Source organism: Sapajus apella, unplaced genomic scaffold, assembly GCF_009761245.1.
Source record: "Sapajus apella isolate SASKATOON/1434 unplaced genomic scaffold, GSC_monkey_1.0 scaffold85, whole genome shotgun sequence".
Classification (NCBI taxonomy): domain Eukaryota; kingdom Metazoa; phylum Chordata; class Mammalia; order Primates; family Cebidae; genus Sapajus; species Sapajus apella.
The window spans coordinates 177,125-196,619 of NW_022437025.1; the positions used below are offsets into that span (position 1 = coordinate 177,125).

The 19,495-nt window shown below is 41.3% G+C and overlaps 2 protein-coding genes across 5 annotated transcripts in view; both read left to right on the forward strand.

Annotated features, from left to right (window-relative positions):
• LOC116533930 (zinc finger protein 718-like) overlaps positions 1-16,583 on the forward strand; it is a 139,718-nt gene extending 123,135 nt beyond the window's left edge. For all 3 annotated transcript variants that reach the window (XM_032253836.1, XM_032253837.1, XM_032253838.1), the window contains one exon: positions 15,078-16,583. In XM_032253836.1, the coding sequence (XP_032109727.1) occupies positions 15,078-16,276 (1,199 nt within the window). In that variant the 3' untranslated portion in view covers positions 16,277-16,583. The remainder of the gene's footprint in view (positions 1-15,077) is intronic.
• Positions 1-19,495, forward strand: part of LOC116533931 (zinc finger protein 141) — a 132,509-nt gene that overhangs the window by 42,993 nt on the left and 70,021 nt on the right. The gene's annotated exons all lie outside the window — the stretch shown is intronic.

Genomic DNA, 19,495 nt, shown 5'->3' on the forward strand with positions numbered 1-19,495 from the left:
CTCTACTAAAAATACAAAAAATTAGCTGGGCATGGTGGCGTGTGCCTATAATCCCAGCTAATTTTTTGTATTTTTAGTAGAGACGGGGTTTCACCATGTTGACCAGGATGGTCTCGATCTCTTGACCTCGTGATCCACCCGCCTCGGCCTCCCACAGTGCTGGGATTACAGGCTTGAGCCACCGCGCCCGGCCCTCAAGTTCTAACTCTAAGCCAGCCGTATCACATTCCCCCCTGTTCTTTTAACATGTATTAAATCTTTAGTAGGTTTCTTTTTCTTGGCATAGGGGCCCATAGTTGGATCTCAAAACCATTAACTTGACTGAGTCTATTCTTTCCTGGATAAATTTGAGGAGCATGTTTAAAAGGCATGGTCCAAATGTTAATCCTAGGACTATTAGCACCGAGGGTCCTGCTAATACAGTGAGCAGGAACGTTAGCCAGGGGTTTGGGGGAGGGTCTCGGATGAAAGAAATGAAAGAGTCTCTGTTTGCAGTATATCCTGATATAGCGGAGATAGTCTCACAACCCCAATGGGGGCAGAAGAACTCCTGTAAGTTTCCACAACTTCATTTCTTTTGTGGGGTGGACCCTGGGCATAGATAGTTATATAGTCTGAAGCTGTTTTTCGGCCTCTACGTTACCACACCCCATCTTCTTCGCTTTTACCGCATTTCCCCGCCCCCATCTTTATTTGTCCTATAGCATTTACATCTAGGCTTTCGCTTAAGAGAGTGTAGAGGTCTAGGGAGAAGGTTATGGGCTCTCTGGGAATGTACTCTAGGGTTAAATTGACAAGGGTGGATTTCCTTCTTGTTACAGAACTAACATATTCCCTAGTGGAGCCCTCTGTAAGGACCGACCGGTAGTAGGTGGGTGTTAAGGGGGCCCTCTTTTAGGGCCTACCACAGGAATCAGGGGGACAAGGATGATAACCGTGAAGAGTGCGAAAGTCCTAGATTTAGGGGGTCTGTTGAAGATGAGACCACTTTCCATTGTGCGTCCTTGGGGGCAGTCTTGACATGTGAGTGGTGAATTCAGGCAGTCAGTCTGCCCACCTTGATTGCTGTGGGGGGGAACAGGATCACTGTGTAGGGTCCTTTCCAGCGAGGAGTTATGCCGGAGGCAGTGAATCTCTTTACCAGGACCTTGTCCCCTGGCTGGAAGTGGTGTACTGGCTGGTCAGTGAGGTCCACTGGGGTAGGTTGAGTTCCCCTGATGAGCGAGTGCACCTGGGACTGAACAGACTGGAGTGCCTGCAAGGACTTAAGGAGTGTATGGTTATGGACTCCAGCATGTATGGCGTCCGCAAGTCTGGGGAGTAAGGGAGGGGGCCTTCCAAACATAATTTCAAAAGGAGTAAAGCTTTTTTTTATAGGGAGTACATGGGTACGGAGGAGAACAAAAGGAAGCAGGTTGACCCAGTTTTCACCAGTTTCTAGAATGAATTTTGTCAAAGTCTCCTTTATGGTCCGGTTCATCCTTTCAACCTGCCCTGAACTCTGGAGGCGATAGGCACAGTGTAGTTTCCAGGATATGCCCAGGGCCTTGGCCGGGCCCTGTGAAACCTGAGCTGTAAATGCAGGGCCATTATCTGATCCCAGTGTCAGGGGCAGGCCTAACCGAGGAACTAGGTCCTGTAACAATTTTTTCGCTACTACCAGTGCGGTTTCTGACCTAGTAGGAAAAGCCTCGACCCATCCAGAGAAAGTGTCTACAAACACAAGGACGTACTTATAGCCGCACTCTGGGGGCTTTATTTCAGTAAAATCTACCTCCCAGTGTTCCCCCGGGCCAGTACCCCTGAGTCTTATCCCTGTCTGACTAGACCTACTGCCTCCTGTATTTACCCTGGCACATACTTCACAACGAGTAGTAGTTTCTTTAACAATTTCATGCAAGTGTGGAATGTAGTATCTGGCCCTCAGCAGCTCAGTGAGTTTTGTTTGTCCTAAGTGAGTGGCCTGGTGTGTGTCCTTAACTAGAACCCGTCCTAGAGCCATGGGGAGCACAATCCTTCTGTCCGGTAGAGTTCACCATCCTGTGGAATCATGTCGTCCCCCCTGTTCTTTAGCAAAGTTTTCTTCCTCAGGTGAGTACGTACAGGTAGGAGGCAGGGTTGGGGCTGGCAGAGTCACAAGAAGTGTCAGAGGCTTTTACTGGCCCCAAGGCTACCTGTCTAGCTTGTAGGTCAGCTGCCCTGTTTCCCCTTGCCTCTGGTGAATCTCCCTTCTGGTGTCCTTTGCAGTGCATCAATGCCACTGCCTTAGGCTTCCATATAGCTTCTAGTAGAGCTAGGATTTCCTCTTTGTTCTTGATGATTTTTCCCTCTGAGGTAAGCAACCCTCTTTCTTTATAAATGGCACCATGCCCATGAGCTGTAGCAAAGGCATACCGGCTATCCGTGTAGATGTTAACAATTTTTTCCTCTGCCGAGTCCAAGGCCTTTATTAAAGCTATAAGTTCAGCCTTTTGGGCTGAGGTTCTGTGTGGAAGAGCCTGGGCCCAGATAACCTGCTCTAGAGTGACCACAGCTGCCCCAGCGTACCTGACTCCGTCGACCATGCAACTGCTGCTATCTGTATATAGTACCTCCTCTGGGTTCCACAGGGGGACGTCGGTGAGATCCGGTTGCGCAGTGTGGAGGACATCTATTGTCTGTTGGCAGTCATGTATGGGCTTCTCTGGCTCATTGTCAGGTAGCAGTGTGGCGGGGTTTAAAACTGTGGTTTTTGAAAATTTTATGCGGGGCTGGTCCAAAACTAAGGCCTGATATTGAACTATGCGGGCATTAGACATCCATTTTCCTGGAGCTTCACGGAGTAGCGACTCCACCGCGTGGTGTGCCACTAAGTTCAACTCCTGCCCCAAAGTCAGTTTGTCCGCCTCCTTGACTAACAGAGCCATAGCTGCCACCGACCTCAAACAAGCTGGCCACCCAGAGGCTACGGGATCAAGTCTTTTTGAAAGGTAGGCAACTGGCCGGGACCAGGGTCCCAATGTCTGGGTGAGCACCCACTTAGGGATCCCTGTTTTTCGTGCACAAACAACTGGAAAGGTTTAGAGATGTTTGGCAAGGCCAAGGCTGGGGCTGCAGTCAGGGCAGTCTTGAGCTTGTCAAAAGCCTGTTGTTCCACCTCTGTCCATGTCAAGGGCTGATTTCCTCCAGCGCAGGCATACAGGGGCTTTGCTGTCTCAGCAAATCCCAAGATCCATAGCCTGCAGTACCCTACCGCCCCATGGAATTCTCGAACTTGGCGTTTCGTGGTTGGGTTGGGTATTTGCAGCACTGCTTGGACTCGGCTGGGTGCCAGTGCCCGGTTGCCCCTTTCTATAACATAGGCCAGGTAAGTCACTTTTGGCTGGCAGAGTTGGGCCTTTTTAGCTGAGACCTGGTACCCCAAAGTCTGCAGGGCTTTTTAAATAATGACTGGGTGGTCTCTTTACAGGCCTCCTGGGTTTTTGTAGCCAAGAGTAAGTCATCTACGTATTGGAATCGGGTACACTCTGGGAACTCAGCCCGGAAGGCAGCAAGGTCTTGGCTAAGTGCCTCATCAAACAGAGTGGGGGAGTTTTTTGAACCCCTGAGACAGTTTTGTCCAAGTGAGTTGCCCTGAGACTCCAGTATCAGGGTCGGTCCATTCAAAAGCAAATATAGGCTGGCTAACAGGGGCTAGTTGTGGTTTTTCCTGGAGTGCTGCTATCACTGCCTTAGTAACTCTCTTATCTTGCTTGGCCTCTAAGGTGCCTTTATTGTTAAAGACTTTTTGGGCAATTTCTAACAACTGAGTTAAATTCATTTTCTGGAACCCCTCTAATTTTGCGATTTTTTTTTGATGTCTCGGGCAGACTGGGAAACAAAATCCAGACTGATGGCCCGCTGATTCTCCGGGGCCTCAGGGTAATAGGCGTCCAGTAAGCGCTCAAGGAAAGCAGCCAGCAACTCCTGTGGACCCTGAGTTACAGTCCCTACCTTGCAGAGGTTAGTGGGCTTGCGGGCTACTTCCCTAACGCCTTCCGTAAGATACCGGTGAAAAGTGTTCAGAGCCTGGTGACCCCCAAAGTGTTGGAGTCTTACTGGGGTCAGGTAGAGGGAAAAAACTTTTTTTTTTTTTCCTCTGTGGTGAACAGAATCAGTAATAATTGTTTGCAGTCATCCCAAGTGGGGTGATGAGTCTGGAGTGCAGATTTTAAGAGCCCTGTTAAAGCCTGGGGCTTCTCAGAGAACGGGGGATGTTGAGTTTTATTGTAAAACCTCAGCACCGTCACCGCCTTAAATTCCCCAGCCTTCCAGCACAACCCCCTCCCTGGGAACTTTCCATCTCGGCAGGTACCTAACCCTCCCACTCTCGCCGTCTTAGCAGTTTTCCAGTACAACCCCCTCCCGGGAACTCTTAGCAGTTCCCCAGTACTTCCCTCCTGCACAGCCCCTCACACTGGGGACATCTGCTGGCTTGCAGGCCATAAAAAGCCCTTTGGCCCCGCCACAGGTGCTGCACGCCAATTTTGGGTTCAGCCTGGCAGCTTTTCCCTTGCTCTTAATAAACCTCGTGCCAGCACTTGGCTTTTTGGCCCTCTCTTTGATCTCTATCACCTTCCAGTTATATAAGTTACTTGACAAGAAGGGGATGTGAACAAAGAATGGGTGACCCCGATTGTCTTCTGTTGGGGGTGCCTCTTGGAAAGGGGAGGACTGTCAGTGGGTGCGGGGGGCCTGCTACGGGTGTGCAGGGGGGACAAGGTTTGGTTAATAGTACTGTCGAGGGGGGTGCTGAGGTGCTGGTTTAGAGGGCCTTGAGTAGGGTGGAAGTAATTCCTGATCCTCTGCTGGGGTGGACAGAATGGCTGGCCCAGAAGGGACCTCCTTTTGGGCCGGCTAACGTGACCTGAAGTCTAGCCTGTTTTATGCAGGGCTTTAGTCATGGGGGAGACCATTGGACTAAACCCAGCCACTGGTCGATGTATGGAAACTGCTCAGGGTATCCAGGAGTTTCTGCAACTATTTTCCATACAGCCTGGGTAATTTTTGGGTCATAGGTCCCAGTATCTGGCCACCCAATTCCAAAAGACGGCCATTTAAGCTCACACAAAGAGCGGAGTTTTCCAGGGGTTAATTTTACCCCATATTGGCCTGAGAACCCAACCGTGAAGTTGGCCGTCATGCATTGGAGGCGGGGGGGGTACAAGGTCAGGACCTAGACGACCCCATTTGTCGGTTTTCCTCGGGGGCTTGGAACCAGTTTTAACTATGTTAGTTTTTGTTTGTTTTTAAGCCAATTTAGATAGAAAAGTTCTGCTAGAGAGAGGGTCAATTCTAAGCAAGATAAATTATACTAAACATAAAGTCATGTAGCCTTCAGCTACAAAATTTTTCTAGAAGGCTTTTTTTTTTTTTTTTTTTTTTTTTTTTTTAATTTAAGACTGGCTACACTGAGGATTTGAACCAGCAACCTTGTAGCTATAAGCCCTACACCTTAACTACTATGCTAACAGGCCATTTGCTGTAGGGGCAGGCAGAAAGCTTTCTTAAGTAGTATTTTGAATGCAAACACCGTCCCGGGCAGGGCTGGGCTGGCAGAAAAAGGGGAAAAAAAAAAAAAAAAACGCTTTTAGTGTCAGTCTAAAACTGAGCTCGCAGCCGCTTGTGGGTTCCCCGCCCCTGCGGCTTTTGGTCCCCTTGACACAGGGATCCTGAAAAGCATTAAATTCTTCTCTGCCTTCTTTTGGGCCGCTTGCTTGCTACCCGTGTCTTCCTCTCTCTGTGGTGTAGCCAATTCTGGAAAGCCTCAAATTCAAATTTGGCCCTTTTTAGAGGTGGTGTTAGCAGAGCTTCTGCAGCCAGGTCCTGCAAGGACCAGACAACTGGATTTTAGGGTCTATCCCTAGTCCTAGTCAGAGGAACAGCGGGTAGGGGCCAAGGTATGGCAGCGGTCTTTTTCCTCGCAAACCACAACTGGCGAGAATAACCTCTATGGAGGTTTAGTGCTGCTCGGGCATAATTCTCCCCCTTATAAATTTTTAATGGCCAGTTGCTTCAGAAAGGTCAGGAAGTGACAAAACAGGTGGACTAAGAGGTCTACTGGATGTATGTTTTGGACCCACCACACCTGGTAGAGTGTGCAGAAGTGCTGCCAGTCAGTCTCTACTGGGCGCTGATATTCTACCTCCCAACATCCAGGATGGTGCCAATATGCCTCCCTGTGATGCACCGTCAGGCACTGCCCATAACAACATTGGACACTTTACTGGTAGAATAAGCAGTTACATATTTTCTATTCCAGCCTGAGAAAGAGCACCCGTAAACTCTGATCTAGGGTTTTGTTCCACACAAGCTCCAAAGAAGCTACCTCCAAGGTGTCGAGGGCACAACGGCCTTCCCAACATGGAATCTGACCCAGCATGGGCAAAAGTACTCTTTTCCCGGTGGAGGTGGCTGGGAGAATTTACAGGCCACAATGACCAAAACAAGGAAGAGAATAAAGACAACTAGAGTTAAGAGTATTTGCCACATGGCAAAGGAAGAAAGAGTGAGGCCTCAGTGATAGAAGAAGAAGAAGAAGATGAGAAAGAAAGAGAAAAGAGTAATTTCTGCTGGGGTGTAATCAATAAAATTTCCTGCATCCAGTGGTCCGTCAACCACTGTAAGATATCTCCTACCTCAAGGGAAGATGGCCTGAACGAGTGTATGTCTGCTAGCAGGAGTCTAATAAAACTGACAAATTTACTGACGAGACAGGACCACATACAAGAGTGACAGACAAAGGGTGGGTGCCCCCCAGATGGGAGACCAGTCAGATGCCTGCCCGGCCACTTTCCCGGAAGAATTTTCAGGGGCGTCTTGGCTAAGGTGTACCTGTATAATCCCCGGGCCTGGTCACCTCAGGATGGAAGTCCAAGTAGGACAGCTCTGAGGTGAATCACTGTTATGCCCTACGACGCCCCAGTGGAACCGCGGGTGAAGGCCCACACAAGCCCCGTAGCCTTTCAGCCATGGGACTACGTATATACATGCTCTCTCTCACTCACACAGAGGTTACGGAAAACAACCAAACGCTCCCACCCACTATGCCAGCTACCACAAGGCGAACGCTGGTACCCACTGCACCAGCTACCAGAGGGCTGCCACCCGCTATGACAGCCACCAGAAGGCAAACGCTGATACCCACTGCACCAGCTACGAGAGGCCTCAAACGACGTCTCGGTGAGGCTTGCCAGGTCAGAGTTGCAATGACTCGTCAGTCCCCCGACTCAGGCCCTTCCTTTGAACTAGTTCCCAGACCAGACTTACCTCCAGAGGTTTTTAGGACCCTGAGGAATTTCGGGTGCATGTCGGCTGAGAGGTCACTTATCCTCCATGGTGGCACTCCGGGGCCCTGGGAAAAACAGGGGACACCTCCCCCGAGACCCCTGAGGTGGGAGCGGCCACCCAGGTGAGACTCTGAGATGGCTTTTGTCTGGTGATAACAAAAAGAGTATCTCGCTGGGGACCTCCAAATGTTGTACTGGACCGAGCGTAGAAAGTTAGCATCAAGACAAAAGTATGCCAGATTGCAGGGTCATTTATTATGCCGGCAACCACAGAGGACTCATATCTCTCCAACCTGTGGCCCTGAGCTCAGGGGGACCGGGGGTTTTAAGCTGAAAAACCACATCCTGGATTTAGGACCAAGAGGGTGAGGGGATGCAGGGCAAGCAACTTTTTAGCACTTTCTGATGAGCAAAAGCAAGCACTTTTGGCAGTTACTGATAAGTAAAGGCAAGGAACTTTACAGAAGCCGAGGTCAGCAGTTATTGCAAGGAGAATGGGGCAGTCATTACGACTGATTTTTGGAAAATAGCTTTGTCTTGTACAAGATGGCGTTGCTCAAGTTCTAACTCTAAGCCAGCCTTATCACAGTATTTTGATAGAGATTGCATTGAATCTGTAGATCATCTTGGGTAATATAGCCACTTTCATAATATTTTTTCAATTCATGACCATAAAAATCTTTCAGTTTTTCATATCTTTTTCAGTTTTTTATCAGTGATTTATAATTTTCAATGTTAAGTGTTCAGCTTTTTAATTAAGTTTGCTGTTAGACATATTCTTCATTGTGGATACAGAAGTAGCATTTGGCAAAATTCAATATGCAACTGTGATTTAAGAAACTCAACAAATTAGGTATAAATGGTATGTAGCTCAATACCATAAAGGCCACATTTGACATATCTATGACTGATATGCTGAACAGAAAAAAGCAGAAAATGTTTCATTTGAAATCTAGGACAAGGCAAAGATGTTATTTTATATTATGATTGTGCATGACAATATTCAACCGTGTACACTGTAAAATAGTGATATGGTTTGTTTGATATGGTGTGAAAGCTATAATTTATAATTATCTCATCTTGAATTATAGCTTTCATAATTCCCATATTATGGGCGGGACCCGGTGAGAGATAATTGAGTCATGGGGGTAGTTTCCCTCATGCTGTTCTCGTGGTGTTGAATAAGTCTCAGGAGATCTGATAATTTTATAAGGGGTTTCCCCTTTTGCTTGACTCTCATTCTCTTGTCTCCTGCCATATATGACATGACTTTTGGCTTCTGCTGTGATTGTGAGGCCTCAGTAGCCACGTGGAACTGTGACTCCATTAAACCACTTTTTCTGTGTGGATTACCCAATCTTGGATATGTCTTTATCAGCAGCGTGACAATGTACAGTAACTTGGTACTGGTAGAGTTGGGAAATGCACCTGAAAATGTTGAAGTGACTCTGGAACTATGTAACAGGCAGAGGTTGGAACAGTTTGGAGGGCTGAGAAGGAGACAAGAAATGTGGGGAAGTTTGAAACTTCCTAGAGATGTGTTGTATGGCTTTGACCAAAATGCTAATAATAATATGGACAGTGAAATCCAGTCTGAGGTGGTCTCAGACAGAGATGAAGAACTTGGGAACCAGTAAAAGTGTCACTTGCTATGTTTTAGCAAAAAGACTGGTGGCATTTTGCCCTCCACTAAAGATTTGTGGAACTTCGAACTTGAGGGAGATGACTTAGGGTGTCTGGCAGAAGAAATTCCTTAGCCATAAAGCATTCTCAAGGTGACTTTGGGTGTTGTTAAAAGCATTAAGTTTTAAAAGGGAAACAGCATAAAAGTTCAGAAAATTTGCAGCCTGATGATGTGCTAGAAAAGAAAACCCATTTTCTGAAGAGAAATTCAGGCTGCCTACAGAAATTTGCATAAGTAATCAGGAGCCAAATGATAATCACCAGACACTGGGGAAGATGTCTCTAGGGCATTTCAGAGAACTTTGCGAAGCCACAGGGTGGAGCTGCCTAAGATCATGGGAACCCATTTCTTGCATCAGTGTGACCTGGATTTGAGACACGGAGTCAAAGGAGATTATTTTGGAGCTTTAAGATTTGACTGCCCTGCTGAATTTTGGCCTTGCATGGGTCCTCTAGCCTTCTTGTTTTGGCCAATTTCTCTTATTTTGTATGGGTGTATTTACCCAATACCCCTATTGTATCTAGGAAATAACTAACTTGCTTGTGATTTTACAGGTTCATAGGTGGAAGGGACTTACTTCCTCTCAGATGAGACTTGAATGTGGATGTGTTAGTTAACCTGAAATGAGTTAAGACTTTGGAGGACTGTTGCGAAGGGCCGGGATAGAATGATATGGTTTGGCTGTGTCTTCATCCAAATCTCATTTTGGATTGTAGCTGCCGTAATTCCCATGTGTTGTGGGAGGGACCAAGTGGGATATAATTGAAGCATGGTGGTGGTTTTTCCCATACTGTTTTTTATCATAGTGAATGACTCTCATGAGACCTGATGATTTTTATAAGGGGTTTCCCCTTTTGTTTGGTTCTTACTCTCTTTTGTCTGCCACCATGTAAGATGCACCTTTCACCTTTTGCCTCCCACAATGATTTTGAGGCCTCCCCAGCCACATATAACTGTGAGTCCATTAAACTTTTTTTTCTTAAAAATTACGCAGTCTTTGGCTATGTTTATCAGCAGCATGAAAATGGACTAATATAGATAGTGTGGGACACAAGTCAAATATGCATCAGTCTATTTTCAGTATAAGTCTCTGTGTTTATCTGTATGTGTATTGTTCCTGCATTGTTTATAAGTTCTATACTTGTTCTGTTCATGTGTATACAATGGTCGTTTTCCCTGTCTAGGTGAGTTGTCAGTGAAATACTTCTAATTTTACTGTCTATTTATTTGTAAATCTATATTTTTATGTGGGGGAGAAGTACTTTTGTGATTTGAATATAATTCGAAAACTGTCATACTTCTGTATCTCTTTTAGATATTATTTCTAATTGTTAAAAAAACAAACTGCGATCTTAAATATTTTTAATCAGTTTAGTCATGTTAATCATATTGACATTGTTATATACTGTATCTCTAGAATATATTTATCTTGCATAGCTAAAACTCTACATATTAAACAACTACGTATTATTTCTGTTTTCTGGGACTGTACAAAACAATTGTTTTCTACTTCAGAATCAGACTGTTTTAGATCTCTTATGTAAGTTGATTCACATAGTTTCTATCTCTGTGGCTGACTTATTTTATGTTGCACACTTTCACTATGATTTATTATACTAGCTAGCATAATTTTTTTCTAAACTGTGAGTAATAATATTTCAAATTATATTTACCCATTTGATGGGAGAAATTTGCATTGCTTTCATTTATTTGCTTCAGTAACAATGCTGCAATAATTATGAGTATACAGATTACTCTTCATGTGACCATTTGTATGAGAGTTTATATTTGTGCTGGATTTAATTTTATTGATTTAGCTGTTCAGCATATACTCATACTAAATTGTTTTCGTTTTTAGCTTTGTATATGTTTTGAAATCAGGAGCTGTGATGCCTTTAACATTGTTAGTTTTCTTATTGAAGATTGTTTGGTGCTACATTGGCTCTTAAAATTTTACATAATTTTGAGGTTGCTCTTCCTATTTTTGCAAAAAAACTGAATTAGAAATTTGACAGGGACTGCATTTAATCTGTAGATTACATTACACAGTCTATAGACAGCCTTATAATATTAATTATTTCAAAGATTCAACAAGAGCATGCTAAAGAGTATATTGTCTAATTTCCTTAATTATGTAAGACTTTCTGTTTTTTTTTTAATTCTACTCTCATTCCAGTTTGGTCATAAAAAGTAATCTGTAAAATTTTAATTTAAAAAAATTTGTTAAGACTCTGGCCTAACAGGTGGTTATCAAGGGAACTTTTGTATGAGCTATTGAGAAAAGTGTGTATTCTGCTCTTGTTGAGGAGTTCTCTACAATTTTGTTAGGCATAATTTTTTTTTTTTCTTTCTTTTTTTTTTTTGAGACAGAGTTTCACTCTTGTTACCCAGGCTGGAGTGCAATGGCGTGATCTTGGCTCACCACAACCTCCGCCTCCTGGGTTCAGGCAATTCTCCTGCCTCAACCTCCTGAGTAGCTGGGATTACAGGCACGCGCCACCATGCCCAGCTAATTTTTTGTATTTTTAGTAGAGACTGGGTTTCACCATGTTGACCAGGATGGTCTCGATCTCTTGACCTTGTGATCCACCCGCCTCAGCCTCCCAAAATGCCGGGATTACAGACTTGAGCCACCGCGCCCGGCAGAAGCATAATTTTTTAATACTGCTTTCAAGTCTTCTGTTCCCTTATGAATATTGTCTTTTCGTCTTATTCATTACAGAAATTGAGGTATCAAAATGTCCTAGTATAATTACATTGCTTTCTGTATCTTGCTTTAATTCTGCCAGTATTTACTTTATATATTTGGAGTCCTAATGTGAGATACACTCACACACACCTTAATATATGCGTACATACATTGTCATGGGTTCCCAGTAAATGAACCATTATTATTCTTTAATATCCTTTGTCTCTTAAAAGCTTTTATTTAAAGCATATTTTATGAAGAAAGATAGCTTTCCACTAAAGATGCACTTTGTGGGCCGGGCGCGGTGGCTCAGGCCTATAATCCCAGCACTTTGGGAGGCCGAGGCGGGTAGATCACGAGGTCAAGAGATCGAGACCATCCTGGTCAACATGGTGAAACCCCATCTCTACTAAAAATACAAAAATTAGCTGGGCATGGTGGCACATGCCTGTAGTCCCAGCTACTCCAGAGGCTGAGGCAGGAGAATTGCTTGTACCCGGGAGGTGGAGGTTGTGGTGAGCCGAGATCGCGCCATTGCACTCCAGCCTGGGTAACAAGAGCAGAAACTCCGTCTCAAAAAAAAAAAGAAAAAGAAAAAGAAAAAGAAAGATACACTTTGTGTAATATAATTTTGACCTCTTTTTGTTTGGTTATTTGCATGAAATGTCTTCATCTTGCCTTGTCTCCTTTAATCATTAGATCTTAAGTGACTTGTAGAAAAGCAGGTTGAAGCTTGTTTTTTAAATTTTTAAATTTTTTTTTTTTTTTTGACAGAGTCTCACTCTGTTACCTAGGCTGGAGTGCAGTGGCTCAATATCAGCTCACTGCAACCCGCCTCAGCCTCCCAAAGTGCTAGGATTACAGGTGTGAGCCACCACAACCAGCCAATTTTTTAAATCTTTTTATTCAGTGCATAAATGGATGCATGAATGGAAAGTTTACTTCATAAATATTTAAATAATTTGCTGAAATAGAAAGGCTTACTCATTTTATTTTATTATTTTACTTGATAATTTTATCTTTGTCCCTTATTTTCTGTCGTCCTGTGTGTCTTTTTTATTTTGGTATTGACAGGTCTTATTTTTTTAGTATCTAAACAGTTCCTTTTTTATTTGGTATCTTGGGGATTACATAAAATTTATTTAAGTTAAAATAATGTGTTTTAAACTGGTAAAAACTTTAGTTACATGTCAAAATTCTTCCTCATTATATTTGCCCTCAACTTTATTATTGATGTCACTAATCATGTTTGTATTTTGCATACTAACAGTTTACGATTAACAGTTTATGATTGTTTTGTTTTTATCTTTCACATTCTGGAGATTAATTAAAATGATTTCTGTGCTAACATAATGGTATAGGACTTTATATTTTCATATGTGCATATCTTTCCCAGAAAATTATGTGTTTTCATATTATGTTTTGTTTTCTTGCATCATGTTATTTTCAGTGGAAGATACTTCAGATTTTTTTTTGCAAGGCAGGTGTAGTACTAATATACTTTTCAGCATTCACTTATCTTGAAAGGTCCTTGCCTTTTCTTCATTTTTAGGACAGTTTTACTGGTTATATTATTCTCACTTAGAAGCTATTTTTCTTTCAGCACTTTATATTACAATTCCCTCTCATCTGAATTTATTTATTTTTTTTTGCCAGACTCACTGGTTATTTCATAAGACCACCTTATAAATGACATATCACTTTTATCTTGTAACTCCTAAGATTCTCTTCTTGTCTTTGACTTTTGAAACTTTGCTTATATGTGTCTTGTTATAAATCTCTCTGTGTGTATCCTAGTTGAAGCTTGTGGAACTTCTTCCATTTTTACATCCTTTTACTTTTGAAAATTTTCATCATTGTATTTTTCACCTTCATGACTTTTGTTTTTTATATTTTTAATGTTTTCATTGATACTGTTATTTTTCTGATTTTGTTCATTGGGTTTCTGTTTCACTCATTGAGCATTATTTAGGTTAAATTTTTAAAATTTGAATGTCCATTATTTACAGTTTTCTGAAATTAAATTTTTTTTTTTTTTTGAGACAAAGTCTCACTTTGTCACCCAGGCTGGAGTGCAATGGTGGGATCTCAGCTCACTGCAACCTCCACCTCCCGGGTTCAAGTGATTCTCCTGCTTCATCCTCCTCAGTAGCTGGGACTACAGGCATGTACCATCACGCCTGGCTACTTTTTGCATTTTTAGTAGAGACAAGTTTCATCATGTTGGCCTTGCTGTTCTTTAATTCCTGACCTCACGATCTGCCTGCCTCGGCCTCCCAAAGTATTGGGATTACAGGTGTGAGCCACCGCACCCAGCCATTTTTAATTTTTTTAATTGGGACATGTTGCCCTAATACTTCGTCTACTTTGTAATATTGTTATTTGAACATTAACTAAAAGCTATTTGTCACAGTCTTTACAATGTTGCCTTGTCCTGACATAGTCTGAAACCAATTGTCTTTTATAGAGATTATGGGAGCCTCTCAAGCATGTTGTAAGGATGTGTCTTGTCTTTTTTTTTTTTAGTTAAAATAGTTAGGGTTAGGGTTCATGTTTCTTCTTATATAATCACTTGCTCTACCTGTTCCTTGTATTTAGCACTGCGGTCTGCTCATAAAACATTTGCCTTTGATCTCAGTAGACCCACCACCATTTCTTTCAGCACTGTGTTATTGGAGACAGAAACTCACTTTTGTAATAATCCCCAAAAGCCAGATGTTGGAATAAGTGTGTCATTATTTTTTCTCTAAGGAGCCAGGTGTTGACAGTTTACTCCTAAAAGCACAATGATATATTTGTGAAGAGGAAGAGCTGCAGTGGATAAATGTAACACATTTTTCTTCCTGTTTTATGTGGCTCTTGGCATTGTGCTTACCTGAGGCATTGCACACAATTAACTCATTTATAGATTTCACAAAAAAGGCATTTTGTCAGTGTATTTGTATTATATATGTCTATAAAGAAATTATAGCCTGTGATATTTACTGATCATCTTACTGATGAACTTTGTATAATTTTATATATTAGATTTGTAAAGTATATTTATTTTTTTCAGACAGAGCTTCACACTGTCGCCCAGGCTGAGGTGCAGTGGCGCAGTCTTGGCTCACTGTATTCTCTGCCTCCCAGGTTCAAGCAATTCTCCTGCCTTAGCTTCCCAAGTAGCTGGGATTACAGGCATGTGCCACGGTACCCAGCTATTTTTTTGTGTGTGTTTTTAGTAGAGACAGGGTTTCACCATGTCAGCCAGGCTTGTCTCGAACTCCTGACCTCATGATCTGCCCATCTTGGCCTCCCAAAGTGCTGGGATTACAGGCGTGAGCCACCACACCTGGCCTGTGAAATACATTTATATGAATCTAGTAAGTGGGATAATTTGTTATTTTTTTTCTTTCAGCTGTGTGTTCTCATTTCACCCAAGACCTTTGGCCAGAGCACAGCATAGAAGATTCATTCCACGAACTTATACTGAAAAGACATGAGCATTTAAGAAAAAGTTTTAAAAGTGTGAATGACTGTAAGGTGCAGAAAGGAGGTTATAATGGAATTAACCAATGCTTATCAACTACCCAGAGCAAAATAGTTCAAGGTAATACATGTCTCAAAATTTTTAATGAATTTTCAAATTCAAACAAACATAAGATAAGATATACTGGAGAGAAAACCTTTAAATGTAAAGAATGTGGCAAATCATTTCACGTGTTCTCAAGCCTAACTCAACACAAAAGAATTCATACTGGAGAGAACCCCTACACATGTGAAGAATGTGGCAAAGCCTTTAATTGGTCCTCAGTTCTTACTAAACATAAGAGAATTCATGCTGGAGAGAAACCCTACAAGTGTGAAGAATGTGGTAAAGGCTTTACTCAGTCCTCACACCTTACCAAACATAAGAGAATTCATACTGGAGAGAAACCCTACACATGTGAAGAATGTGGTAAAGCTTTTAACCAATCCTCAACCCTTAATTTACACAGGAGAATTCATTCTGGACAAAAATACTATAAATGTGAAGAATGTGGCAAAGCCTTTAAGTGGTCCGCATCCCTTAATGAACATAATAAGAGAATTCATGTTGGAGAGAAACCCTTCTCATGTGAAAAATGTGGCAGTGTCTTTACCACATCCTCAGACTTTGCCAAACATAAGAGAATTCATACAGGAGAGAAACCCTACATATGTGAAGAATGTGGCAAATCCTTTAATAGGTCAACAACTCTTACTACACATAAGAGAATCCATACCGGAGAGAAACCCTACACATGTGAAGAATGTGGCAAAGCCTTTAATTGGTCCTCAACCTTTAATGTACACAAGAGAGTTCACTCTGGAGAAAATCCCTACAAATGTGAAGATTGTGGCAAAGCCTTTAAAGTGTTTGCAAACCTGCGTAAGCATAAGAAAATTCATACTGGAGAGAGACCCTACGTATGTCAAGAATGTGGCAAAGCCTTTAAACAGTCCACGCACCTGAATAAACATAAGAAAATGCATACTGGGGAGAAACCCAACAAATTTAAAGAATGTGGAAAAGCCTTTAAGCAGCCCTCCAACCTTCCTCAACATAAGAGAACTCATACTGGAGGAAAATTTTAGAAAAGTGAAGAATGTGGGAGTCTTTAAGTATTCCTCAATCTTTTCTAATCATAATTCATACTGGAGAGAAACTCCACAAATGTGAAAAATGTGACAAACCTTTTAACCACACCACAATCTGTTCTAAACATAAGAGAAATGGTATTGATGAATAGCCATTAAAAATATGAAAAATGTGGCAAAGCCTTCAAATGCTTGTCACATCTTACTGTAGGTAATTTTTATTTTTGAGACAGAGTCTTGCTCTGTTGCCCAGTGCTATGGTGCAGTCTCAGCTCACTGCAACCTTTGCCTCCCGGGTTCAAAGGATTCTCCTGCCTCAGTCCCCTGAGTAGCTGGGATTACAGGCACCTGCCACCACGCCTAGCTAATTTTTTGTGTTTTTAGTAGAGATAGGGTTTTACCATGTTGGTCTTGAACACCTGACATTGTGATCCACCCACCTCAGCCTACCAAAGTGCTGGGATTACAGGTGTGAGCCACTGCACCCAGCCTTACTGTATGTAATTCTTACTGAAGAAAATCCCTAGGAATATAAAAAGTGTGACAGAACTTTTATGCAATGCTCATATCTTTTGCACATGATAGCATGTATACTTGAGAAAAACCGCACAAATATAAAAAATGTTAAAAGCCATTAATATCTACTCATGTGTTACTAAATGTCAGAAAGTTCGTACTTAATAAAAGCATTATAAATCTAATAATTTGTTGAAGGACCTTTTAGAAATATGGGTCTTCAATGTGAAGAATAGTATTCTGAAGACAGACATTACAAATAGAGTACTTGAATCATGGATCCTGTACTTGCATCATGGATCTTGTTGTGCATATTTTGTACTAGAGGAGAACCCTGAAGCAGTTGCCCAAACTTCCTTCAACATCAGATAATTTACATTGGAAAGAAATTCTACAAGTGTAATAAATTTGAAAAAACGTTTGTTCAAAAACTGTATATTAAGAAGTACCAGAGAGTTTATACTAGAAGATATTTTGTAGATGCAGTAAATATGAAAAAATATTCAGTCTAAAGACTATGTAAACATTAAAGTATTTACAGTAGAAAGGACTAAGGCACTAGCACTTGAAACATTACAGTAAATCAGAGTGTTAAACTCCAAAGCTGAAACTTAACTTTTTTTACATGTAAGTTGAAAAGGAGTAAATTTTTGAAGTTATTCCATTGAAATTATACTTTTTTTACTTGAAAAAAATCAGAGTTTTTGAAAAGCAATTTCAACTCTAAAATTACTTCATACTCATTCAACTTTCTTATTTATATGAAAGCATGTGATGAATTGTTGCATCAGAGATATGAGAGATTCCTTTTAGGTAGGCATCATTCATGAACTTTTACATGAAAGAGTAAAGCCATTGAAATGAAAGATGCATGAAATGGTGCATGAGGTAGGTGTTCTGAGTAATATTCTTCTGCATTACAGTGAGAGAAAAACAATCTGAATTTTAGTAGTAAATTGTTTTACCAATTGTAAGTTTGTGTAATAAAAAGCAGTAAATTTTTAAATTCTCTTTTAAGAATCTTAAATTCTCTTTTAAGGACTTAATTTTTTAATTAACAAAATTGTTAATGTGTTGAAATTACTGTGTCTGGAATTAAGTATGCCACCAACTTTCAGTTATCCTACCGTATTCAGTGGTGTAGGTAAAAGATGATAACTGTACTTTTTCGTAATATAGTTTAATGACATTTCTAGTAATCTCTTTTCCAGTGGCTTTAACAGCAAATAAATTGAAGAATATTGTTCCCATGTTAAATTGTTACTGTTTTCCTTATTTAAGTTTTTTTTTTTTTTTTTTAATTTCTGTGGGTACATAGTGTGTGTATATATTCATAGCATATATGGGTTATTTCATACAGGCATACAACATGTAAAATCACATAATAGTAAAATGAGTTGTTCATCACCTCAAGCATTTATCCTTTGTATTACAAATAATTCATTTATACACTTTATTTTTAAATGTACAATTAAATTATTTTTATAGGTCATTTTATGATTGTATTCAATATTACATCAGTATAATTATAATTTTTACATTTCTGATTCCTGAATAAATATTTTTTTAACTGTTTCATATTTTCATTTCGACATGTGGCATCTCTTCTGGCAAACATGTATAGACTTTTGATTTTGATTTACATGGAGATAAATATATAAATGTATTGCTCTAAGACCAACCTTAGGTGTAAAAAAAAATTATAGAGCAAGCAATTGTGTTTGGAAGTTTGTAGCAATTTTGTAAAGAAAATAGCAACATTGGAATAAGAAATATTCTTTTAATAATATGTATAATTTACTAGAAATTTTAAAACCTAAAATATTCTGGAATCAAATCTATACTTTGTATTTAATTAATTACTGTAAAATCTCATGAATCATAGCCAGGCGCAGTGGCACATGCCTGTAATCCCAGCACTTTGGGAGGCTGAGGTGGGCAGATCACGAGGTCAAGAGATCAAGACCATCCTAGCCATCATAATGAAACCCCGTCTCTACTAAAAATACAAAAATTAGCTAGGTGTGGTGGCGCACGCCTGTAGTCCCAGCTACTTGGGAGGCTGAGGCAGGAGAATCACTTGAACCTGGGAGGTGTAAGTTGCAGTCAGCTGAGATCGCACCACTGTACTCCAGTCTGGCGATAGAGCAAGACTCCATCTCAAAAAAAAATCTAGTGAATCATTGAGAATCTCCTTATGCAAATTATTTATTTTGTCTGGTACTCATGCTAGAGCTATAATTCACTTGTTTCTGTTTGGTTTTTTTTTTTTTTTTTTTTTGAGACGGAGTTTTGCTCGTGTTACCCAGGCTGGAGTGCAATGGCGCGATCTCGGCTCACCGCAACCTCCGCCTCCTGGGTTCAGGCAATTCTCCTGCCTCAGCCTCCTGAGTAGCTGGGATTACAGGCACGCACCACCATGCCCAGCTAATTTTTTGTATTTTTAGTAGAGACGGGGTTTCACCATGTTGACCAGGATGGTCTCAATCTCTTGACCTCGTGATCCACCCGCCTCGGCCTCCCAAAGCGCTGGGATTACAGGTTTGAGCCACCGCGCCTGGCCGTTTCTGTTTTTTTTTTTTTTTTTTTTAACATCATTAACTTGTGTGAGCTGATCTGAAATTAGAAGAATGATTTTTGTAAAATTTGGTAGTGCATACAAATTTTAGATGTAAGTTCACAATGTGTGTATTAAGCAAT